General features: G+C 38.0%; 1 protein-coding gene across 1 annotated transcript in view; it reads left to right on the top strand.

Annotated features, from left to right (window-relative positions):
* Nucleotides 1-11,535, top strand: part of LOC107758574 (DNA repair protein XRCC4-like) — a 39,260-nt gene that overhangs the window by 686 nt on the left and 27,039 nt on the right. Inside the window, exons 2-3 of the mRNA XM_016576346.1 lie at nucleotides 273-409; nucleotides 505-698. Of these exons, the coding sequence (XP_016431832.1) occupies nucleotides 273-409; nucleotides 505-698 (331 nt within the window). The remainder of the gene's footprint in view (nucleotides 1-272; nucleotides 410-504; nucleotides 699-11,535) is intronic.

Genomic DNA, 11,535 nt, shown 5'->3' with positions numbered 1-11,535 from the left:
GTTATTTTAATTATGTTTCTATGTTATTTTAATGAATATTATTTATAATATTGCATATATTATATTAATAATATATATTATTATAATATTATACTAATATATATATTAACGTACAAATTGTTGAAATTAAACATCTGTTTTACCCATATGTATTTATAATTATTAGTGCAGATACTTTTGAAGTTTTTTGAATGCATTTGTTCATTCTTACAGATGTAGAGTCTTTGTGTTTTAGCTGTGTGTGATGTTATTATGATCATTTGTTTCTGCAGGTGTTGCAGCGTGCGTCAGATCTCCATTGCCTCTGAGCCTCGTCGCACGTTTTTTCTCAAGCTAGAGTGGGCTGAGGATCTTGGATCTGGCTTTGTTATCCTTCTGTCCGATGGCATCTCTGCATGGAGTGGTAAAGGTAGGACGTCAAATGATCCCATTTAAATGACATGAAGAGCCTTCAAAACTGCCACGTTTCAAACAACAGTCCTTTGCATTGGTTTCATTTGTTAGTTTCAGAGGAGGATGTGTCCCGTGAAGCTCAGGAGATCGAGATGGAGCGGGAGAGGTATGTTGGTGACCTGCATCTGGCTCTGACCGGAGAGGGACCGGCAGCGGATGGGGAATACAGCTTCCACCTGACACCCGAGAGACCCGGCCGCCCCCTGCTGCAGCTGTCTTATGAGAAGGTGCAGAACGACATCTCGGTGAGTGGCACGCCTGAGATCGCTATGCAGCACAGCATGACGTTATAGTCTCGCTGATTGACACTCGTTCACATAGTATGCAGTCAGGGTACAAAGTTAACACTCACTGGGCAACAAATGCTAAAGTTGGCCGGTGTTTTGAGGAACTGCAACGTTATGTAGAAGTCAAATTGTAAGAATGATAATCTGACCCATGATATTGTAAGTGACTTGACTGAACAACTTTAAGTGGAACATTCACATTAAAAGTTTATCTTCATTTTCTCCTATATAATATATGAGGAACAAAATCCAATGTGTGACACATTCTTAACGTTTTTGTAAAAAGTAGACAGAGACTGGATCATCTCGAATAGGATGCTTCTGTGAGACCGTACTCTTACTATACATAACTATACAGGAGAAAAAAATTTATTGATTACTTTCTAATAGAGATACATTTGTATTTTTGAATAAAAAGTAAGTAAAATATGTTTTTGGCTTGTAAGGATTTTTTATGAGCAGTAACATTTCCTCAGTCCACCTTTAAGGGAGGTTTCTGTCTATCAATTTTTCATTCGTTCACTCGTTCATTCCCCATGTCCCTCTCCTCCACTGGTTCCTCTATGAGAACACATCTGTTTCATGGATGAGCGAAAGACTGTGCGATCTCTGCTTGCTTGAGGCTCTACTGAACCCGTGATTGGCCAAAATCGCTCTCAACACTTAACCATTCCCAGAGAGCTACCGCTCTTCATGTCGAGCTTTAAAGGAGGTTCCCCTCGTTTGATCTCTTGCCAAGCTCTAGGGTGCTGAGGAACTCCAGTGCCTGGGAAGTCTTTGGTAAACTCTAGCGTCAAGACCTAGATCACGTACCGGATCCAAGTATGTTTTGTACTCTATTGCATTTGTTAATGTTAAATTCATCCTCGTTTCCATCTGCATGTTGTGATTGTTGCAGAAATGGTCTGTTTGTAGTGAAATAGTGTGGCATAATTACTGAAGCTTGGAGAAAGATGAATCTGACATAAGGTTTGCTTTGTCCAAAACGGCTCTCAAGAGAGGATTCCTCTCTCTAGGCTCATTTTCCAACTCCCCTAGAGTTAAACAGTTGAGTTTTACCGTTTTCGAATCCATTCAGCCGATCTCCGGGTCTCAACATAACCAACGTGACCACCTGCTTGCACAGGGAGCGTGCCTTCCGTTGGAAGTTACCTAGCTGGGACTATTTTCAGGCGCTGCGTAATATCATTGCGCCTGCTGCACCCATGGTACGGCAGCAAAGTTCCTTGATTATTACGCCGGAATGAGAGTATAGTTCCTAGCCATTTCATCTCATTAGTTCATTTATAATGCTTTTAAAATAACGGTTTTCTATTTTCATATTTTTTTTTAAATGTAATTGCATTTATAATATTATTATGTAAATGCATAAATTATATGCGAAGCTGAATTTCCAGCAGCTCCAGACTCCAGTCTTCAGTGTCACATGATGTTTCAGAAATAAATTGGATAAAAAACCCTGCCAAATGCGTATATAAAAGCTTAAAAATGACCTTAAAATTAAATATTTAATATCAATTTAAATATATTTAAAAAATATTTATAATGATACAAATTATAATTAAATAGGCTGTATTGAAAAAATAACAAATACAGTTTAAATTGTAAATGTCTCCTGAATTTTGGAGGTTTCATGCATCTTGAAATGGTTTTGGAAATGTTCTCTGTGGTCCCTCTCAGAACAGACTTGTGGCTCATTTTGGATCATTACCCTCCAGCAAAGAACCACCGATATATATAAAGAGTGCAAAGTGTTTAAGCTGTTTTGTAAGCTTGAAATTCTGGTAAAATTTGTATGAATTGTCTGTGATTTTCTACATTTCTGTAACGCCCTGTTGCTCAACTCATTAGACGTAATCATGTCGTGTTCAAGTCATTTCTCTTTTTTGCTGCCACAGTAGACTAGTCACAGGTGACTAAATGGAAATGTCAAGGGTCTGTTTTGGAAGAAGGGAAACTGGGCAAATGCGTAATTTTGCATAAAAGATTATTCATAATGTTTATTAGGTTGCTTGGTGACATTTTGCGGCTACTGTAACTTTGGCATGTAAAGGGAATGAATATTGCACAATATAACCTGCAGTAATGATGATATTATTTTGGTTACAAGAAACATAATGTTACAAAAGATTTCTATTTCAAATAAATGCTGGTCTTTTGAACTTTCTATTTATCAAAGATTCCTGACAAAGTGTCTTTCTTAAAGTTTCCACAAAAATATTAAGCAGCACAACTGTTTTCAACATTGATAATAATCAGAAATGTTTCTTGAGCAGTAAATCAGCATATTATAATGATTTCTGAAGGATCATGTGACACTAAAGACTGGAGTAATGATGCTGAAAATTCAGCTTTGCATCACAAGAATAAGTTACATTTTAAAATATATTCAACTGGAAAACAGTTATTTGGAATTCTAATAATATTTCACAATATTACTTATTTCACTGTGTTTTTGATCAAGCACGGCAGCCTTGGTGAGCATAAGAGACTTCTTTCCAAAACATTTTAAAAAATCTTAAAGACCCCAAACTTTTGGACTAGTGTTTTTGGATAGTGTATTGTGGGTTTATGTGCACTGAACTACCATTATGACTTCTAGGCTTACAGAAAGCTTCTTTTTTTTCAGACTCCAGACTCCTTTTCCTGACTTTTGAGTGTGTTTAGGTCTTCTGTAGCTTCCCACAGATGTGTCTGAGCTCCCACACTGTAGTTTATCCATTATTATGCTCTTGAGTAAAGCTGTTTTGGACATTTGACGTTTCTCCGCTTGCTGCCTTGGCTCCATATATGCTTTAAAATCTGGCTCTTATGTAAGTGTTATTGTGCCAGTGTTAGAATTTAGTAAATATATGAGGTAATTAATGGACTGCTGAGACATGAGTTTTCTGTTCGATATTACATAAGATCTTAATGCAATGATACTTTTAAAAGTCATTAACCAAATTTTATTTTCAGTCATACTTTCAATGACAAACAAGCCCCTAAAGCGAAGTATTAAAGGAATAGTTCACCCCAAAATGAAAATTTGCTGAAAAATTACTCGCCCTCAGGCCATCCAAGATGTAGATGAGTTTGTTTCTTCATCAGAACAGATTTGGAGAAATTTAACATTACATCACTTGCTCATCAATGGATCCTCTGCTCTGAATGGGTGCCATCAGAATGAGAGTCCAAACAGTGTTGGTTTAATTTAAAATGTCTTGATGAATTTGTTTCTTACAAACACGCAGCTTTTCACTTCAGAGCTGTAATTGATGGACTTTATGGATGTTTTTATCAGCTGTTTGGACTCTCATTCTGACGGCACCCATTCACTGATCCATTGGTGAGCAAGTGATGTAATGCTAAATTTCTCCAAATTAGTTCTGATTAAGAAACAAACGTATCTACATCTTGGAGTACATTTCAGATGAACTATTCCTTCAAACCTATTTTGTACTTTACACACGAATGGTTCCTCAAATCGTGCAGCTAGTTAAGGAGAGGTTTGTGATTGTGGTTATTTTCTATTTTTTTAAAAGCTGTAGCTCCTGAAGGGAAGTTAATTTCCAAGTAACGACAGACTGTTATTTGTTTGTGGTTTTCTTCATGCTTCCAGTGGTGCTGGTAAGACACAGCTGCTGCATTCTTCAGTGCAACAGCTGACAGAAGACCCTAAAGACTCATGCGCAAATGGTCAGGTTGAGGTTTGGGAAAGCAGGTGTTTGACCTGCCAGGACAGCTCTGACACAAGCATTTGAAAACAACACTTTCATTACAATATCCCTCTAAAGACTTAGGGACACCCTGACTTCTGTTTCCTAAAGCATGTGTTACTCACTCATGTTCCTTACAGGTGGGCCATCAGTGTCAAAGTACAAACAGGCATTTTCTTGAACAGTTTGCACAACGTGATGACACAGTGGTATTCCTGTAATCTCAAAAGGATATCACACATTTCATTAGTAATTTTGGAGAAACACAATGGTAAATGTCAAAACTGAGTCATTAATGGGTCAAGTCATGAAAGTTGGATTTCTGTCAGCCGCGCTGCATGGATGCGCTGTTTTTGTTCAAATCAAAGCGTAAATACACGTAGAAAACGTATCCTTGTGTCGTGGCTGACACAGAATAGCATACGCAGTTTGCGTTCAGCGGATATTCTCAAAAATGGCGCTACAGTGATGCGGAGAGACACAGAGGAGACAAATTGTTGAATAAAGTCGTTATTTTTGTTTTCTTCGCATACAAAATGTATTCTCGTCGCTTCATAACGGTTACAGTTGAACCACTGATGGCAGATGGACTATTCTGACGATGTCTTTCATACTTTTCTGGACCTTGACAGTGTAATTTACTAGGCAGTCAATGGGACAGCCACAAGTCTCCCGGTTTTCATCCAAAATATCTTAAATTGTGTTCCGAAGACGAACGAAGCTTTTACGGGTTTGGAACGACATGGGGGTAAGTGATTAATGACAAAATTTTCATTTTGGGGTGGAGTAACCCTTTAATTATTACATTTCTCTACCTGAAAACTAATGTTAGACCTTATTTTATTTGTAAATTTGTTCTGTTTTATTTATCTATGCTTGAAATTTGTTTATTTGTTCTTATTTAATTACTGACGGTTCACTTGTCTTTAAAAATGTTTGACCTTTATTAGTTATGCTACTAGTTTTTGCTGTGGTATCGAAGAAGTACTTAAAGTGTTCTTTAAATAATAAAGAACCATTTTTTTGCTCATCCAAAAAATGAACTGATCTGAGACTCAAAATGTTTAATACGATCCGAACCATGACTTTTGTGATCCGTTGCACCCCTACTCTCTTTAATTGTTATTTGAAGAAAAAATGCAATCACAGACGTTTTTGATCATGCTGATTTGCCCAGAGTGAAGTTCAGCTGATTTGTCTTTTATTAGAGGTAGTTAAATCCATTTTGGGCAACCAAAATCTAAAGAATGCCAGGGATTTTGAAATTATAGCTTTATAACTAGTAATATATATTATATTTAGCGTATATAATATATGTATGTGTTGTTGTTTTTTATATAATTTATAAAAATATTCTGTTTATTAGTGTTGAAGAAAGTCATTACAAAACATTGCCTTTTTTGGTGAAAAACAGATGCTTCTAACGGACATTAGTTCCCATGCCCACTGCCAGGACCACATTTTCCTAACGTTGTTGGTCCTGTAGCTCACGCTGTGGCGTGATAGGGCACATGGAGGTGGCATGAGGTGAGCTTGGTGAGGAAATAAGGATCTGATTGGTTTAAATTAAACATCCCTCAATGAAATGCTTACCATCTGTACCTCAAAGTATTTGATTTTCGTAGTTTCTCATGCAGACGCAAGTGCCAAATCCAAAATGATATGATCCGGTTTACTCAAATAATCCAACAAACAAACAGCAAACATGAGGGATTTTAAATGTTGCCATGGTTTGGTTCTCAATGCCCCCATGTATTTGTAAATGCTGTAATTGCTATCAGACCCACATTCAGGGGGATCTTGAGAAAAAAAAACCTGCTTTTCTTTCTCTTGTTCCTTTTGCTGTTAATTATTTAGCACTTCTCATGTGTTGGTGCTGAAGCGAGTCTTTTTGTGGCACATGTGGAAGCATTCCTGGCAGCGCGTGGAAGATCACAGCTGTAAACTAGCTTGACACTGATGCTCTGCATCCCAGAGGTAGGCTACACAAACTCCTATCCAACACATGTGGATGAGTTTAAACTGAGCTGTCATCAAGTACACTGTTCTCTTCAGGATGACACCGCTGAGACCTAAAAACATTGTTAGTGTATGTGTATATATATATACACCGTATATACAGTGGGTATAGAAAATAATCACCCCCCTTTAAAATAATCACATTTTGTTGCTTTGCAGCCTGAAATGAAGACAGACAAAGTTTAAGCTTTAAGTCTGGGCTCTGACTAGGCCATGCAAGGACATTTACCTTTATCTCCCTTTACCACTGTGCTCAGTTTTGAGGGCAGCAGATTTTCCTCAAGAATTTGACAGTATTTTGCCCCATCCATTATTCCTTCTATCCTGACAAGTGCTTCAGTCCCTGCTGCAGAGAAACACCCCATAACAGGATATTACCACCTCCATGCTTTACTGGAGGAATGCTGTTATTTGGATGGTGAGCTGTGTTGGATTTCCACCAGAAATATCGTTTGGTGTTGAGGATTCTGACTCAGAATCTTCACAGTGCGTTTTGGCAAAGCTAGGTCATGACTAAATGTGGCCTTTCTTGAGGAGTGACTTTTTTCTTGCATCACTGTGCTTCTATGCATTGATAAAGCCTTTGAAGTTTTTTTTGCATCTATCTCCTGTCCACAACTTTATTCCGGAGATCTTTTGACAGTGCCTTGCCACCCATAATTGATTGTTTGTTTCAGTTGCACTACCAAAGACTGAAATGCTCCAGGAAAGCTCTTTTCATGCTGAGCTGATCAAAATGAGCATAGCTGATCACAGTTGAAAGTCAAATGGCTTCGTGTGCCATTGAGAAGGTGATTAGCTACTTGATTGAGTTTACAATTCTTTTTAGGAGGGGGTGATCTTTTTTCCAACTCAGTTAATCATGTTTTTTTTTTTCTGACATGTTGGTGTTACATCTTTCACTTGGATCTTTCTGTCAATATGGGGTGCTGTGTGTACATTAATGAGGAAAAAAAATTAACTTAAATGATTTTAGCAAATGGCTGCAATATAACAAAGAGTGAAAAATTTAAGGGGGTCTGAATACTTTCCGTACCCACTGTATATATATATATATTTGCTATTGTGCATTAAATAGATATACAATGTGAAATGTTCCTGCTATATCGCTTTCAGAAATCCATTATTTTATTTATTTATTTATTTATTTTTGTAACGTGTTTTGCCAAGCTGTCTTTGTTCATAATAGTATTTAGCTGTGATGCACGGTTTTGTAGTCACGTGACTTATGTGGTCAGACTCTGAAAAAGTCCTCGGAAACTTTGGGAGGTCCAGCACTCTGTGTGTGGTTTAGTGCATTTGTGGCACCTAGAAAACGACCGTTCCTACAGGGATAAACGGAGATCAGTTCCCAGCGTCCTCGCGGGGATATGATGGCATCTGCTCTGGGTTCTGCCGGCCACTTGACTGATTGCAGAGATGAAACTGTCTAATACTTTCCAGACCAGCCAGCCATGTACAGAAACAATGCTGGCTCTGTCGAGAGGTCATTCTTAGTCACTCTTGTGGGGGAACATTTCGTTTCCTTAACTCCGCTGGACTATGGTCATGTTTGGTGTGTTCACCTCACGTCCATCAGCAAATCCATCACTATTCCTCATTTAAAGAGGCTGTGTTCTGCTTCTGCTTCACACAAAAATTTAAATTTTCTGTAAATGTACTCATCCTCAGGCCATCGAAGATGTAGATGAGTTTGTTTATTCTTTGGAACAGATTTGGAAAAATTTAGCATTACATCACTTGCTCACCAATGGATCCTCTGCAGTGAATGGGTGCCATCAGAATGAGAGTCCAAACAGCTGATAAAACATCACAATAATCCACACGTAATCCACTCCAGTCCATTCCATCAGTTAATGTCTTCTGAAGCTAAAAGCTTGTGTGTTTCTGAGAAACACATACATCGTTAAGATGTTTTTAACATCAAACCGTTTCTTCCAGCTAAAATACGAGTCTTGTATCCATAATGTTGCTTTTTCTAGTGAAAAATTTGTCTCGTCTGAATCAGGAGAGAAGTCTGCACAGACGTTAATTGAGCGACTGGAGTCTTGTGGATTGCTTGTGGATAATTGTGATGTTTTTATCAGCTGTTTGGACTCTTCATTCTGACGGCACCCATTCACTGCAGAGGATCCATTGCTGAGCAAGTGATGTAATGCTAAATTTTTCCAAATCTGTTCCAAAGAATAAACAAACTCATCTACATCTTGGATGGCCTGAGGCCGGGTGAGTACATTTTAAGCATATTTTCATTTTTGGGCGAACTATTCCTTTAAGTACCTTTAAGGCTTAATTAAATTAGCTTCATTTGAAGAAAAGGGAATATGCTTCTAAAAATATTTATAATCAGTAATGCATCAAAATATATTTTTTATAAGATGTGATTGTTTTTAGGTCCAAAAAAGTATCTCTCTTGACTTCAGCTCTAAAGTTTGGCTTGCCTTCTCGTGTATCGTTCAGTTAGACAAGTTCAAATGATGATTTTGTGTGACAACGGTTTTTTTTTTTTTAAAGCATAAAGCCACTAGTCTTCGTCATAAGAGTTTTAATAGCAATTCAGCCTGTGTCTGTCTCCACAGTTTGGCTTCCCAATGTGGGATGAATCAGCTCTGTCCAGGTTCACCACAGACCTGTCCAAATAAGCTCTCTGAGACATGGAACTTCTTAGCTCATCATGTAAAGTGTGTGTGTTGCTCAATGGTACATCACATTCTGCTGGAAAAGGTTTCATGTTGAATCTGTGGTTTACTGATGTGTAAATGTGACAGTTGCATCACAGCTGATATGTGCTCTTTTGCTCTGTGTGGCATTAAAAACTGAAGAAGTATGGTAAAAAAAACAGTCATTATTTATTTATTCACCTCACCTCCTAGTAAAGTCATAGATATTTTTCCTTGATATAGGTCTTATTTCTGAGTGAATGATTCAAAACACCAGACTATTAATTTAAACTACTTCTATGTTGTATTCTAAAAGAATTTTGAAGCAATATTGATAGATTTAAGTGAAGAACATACCAAAATATTAAAAGAGATTTGAGCTACAGCGTAGGCGATTATTAGGAAATAACAATAGCAGTGTAACATTTAGTCTGTTCCTCACACACAGCATTTGTTTGACCTCAAGACACTTGGAAAATAGTGCACAAGTTGAATGGACTACTTTCCATATACTTTTATGCTTCTTTTTAGCCCCTTTTTTTGAGCTTGGCATCATCCCCATTCCCTAAAGAGCTTCCAGGACACCATGCTAAACTTCTCTTTGGCAGAAAGTAAGTCATACATGAGGGTGAATAAATGATGACAGAATGATTACTTTTTTGGATGAGCAATGGTAATATGGTAAAATGGTGTATTGTGACTTTTAGTTTAAGACCCTTGACGTTCCATTTCTCCAAGATGATTGTTCCTGTAAGTGCAAAGTCAATTTAGCTAAGTGTGCTAAATAACTGCATACATTACTAGAGTTGTGCACAACAAGGTCGTAAGTACAGGTGCATCTCAATAAATTAGAATGTCGTGGAAAAGTTCATTTATTTCTGTAATTCAACTCAAATTGTGAAACTCGTGTATTAAATAAATTCAATGCACACAGACTGAAGTAGTTCAAGTCTTTGGTTCTTTTAATTGTGATGATTTTGGCTCACATTTAACAAAAACCCACCAATTCACTATCTCAACAAATTAGAATACTTCATAAGACCAATAAAAAAACATTTTTAGTGAATTGTTGGCCTTCTGGAAAGTATGTTCATTTACTGTACATGTACTCAATACTTGGTAGGGGCTCCTTTTGCTTTAATTACTGCCTCAATTCGGCGTGGCATGGAGGTGATCAGTTTGTGGCACTGCTGAGGTGGTATGGAAGCCCAGTGTTTCTTTTGACATAGATTCTCTATGGGGTTCAGGTCTGGTGAGTTTGCTGGCCAGTAAAGCACACCAACACCATGGTCATTTAACCAACTTTTGGTGCTTTTGGCAGTGTGGACAGGTGCCAAATCCTGCTGGAAAATAAAATCAGCATCTTCAAAAAGCTGGTCAGCAGAAGGAAGCATGAAGTGCTCCAAAATGTCTTGGTAAACGGGTGCAGTGACGTTGGTTTTCAAAAAACACAATGGACCAACACCAGCAGATGACATTGCACCCCAAATCATCACAGACTGTGGAAACTTAACACTGGACTTCAAGCAACTTGGGCTATGAGCTTCTCCACCCTTCCTCCAGACTCTAGGACCTTGGTTTCCAAATGAAATACAAAACTTGCTCTCATCTGAAAAGAGGACTTTGGACCACTGGGCAACAGTCCAGTTCTTCTTCTCCTTAGCCCAGGTAAGACGCCTCTGACGTTGTCTGTGGTTCAGGAGTGGCTTAACAAAAGGAATACGACAACTGTAGCCAAATTCCTTGACACGTCTGTGTGTGGTGGCTCTTGATGCCTTGACCCCAGCCGCAGTCCATTCCTTGTGAAGTTCACTCAAATTCTTGAATCGATTTTGCTTGACAATCCTCATAAGGCTGCGGTTCTCTCGGTTGGTTGTGCATCTTTTTCTTCCACACTTTTTCCTTCCACTCAACTTTCTGTTAACATGCTTGGATACAGCACTCTGTGAACAGCCAGCTTCTTTGGCAATGAATGTTTGTGGCTTACCCTCCTTGTGAAGGGTGTCAATGATTGTCTTCTGGACAACTGTCAGATCAGCAGTCTTCCCCATGATTGTGTAGCCTAGTGAACCAAACTGAGAGACCATTTTGAAGGCTCAGGAAACCTTTGCAGGTGTTTTGAGTTGATTAGCTGATTGGCATGTCACCATATTCTAATTAGTTGAGATAGTGAATTGGTGGGTTTTTGTTAAATATGAGCCAAAATCATCACAATTAAAAGAACCAAAGACTTAAACTACTTCAATCTGTGTGCATTGAATTTATTTAATACACAAGTTTCACAATTTGAGTTGAATTACTGAAATAAAGGAACTTTTCCACGACATTCTAATTTATTGAGATGCACCTATAAGACCGTAATTAGCTGGTTCAGCTGTGTTTAATTAGGGTTGGAGCTAAACTCTGCAGGACCGAGTT

This window comes from Sinocyclocheilus rhinocerous, unplaced genomic scaffold (assembly GCF_001515625.1).
Source record: "Sinocyclocheilus rhinocerous isolate Xijiao unplaced genomic scaffold, SAMN03320098_v1.1 scaffold623, whole genome shotgun sequence".
NCBI lineage: Eukaryota > Metazoa > Chordata > Actinopteri > Cypriniformes > Cyprinidae > Sinocyclocheilus > Sinocyclocheilus rhinocerous.
Note: the sequence above shows the minus strand (reverse complement) of the source record. Positions and strands in the feature narration are given on the sequence as shown.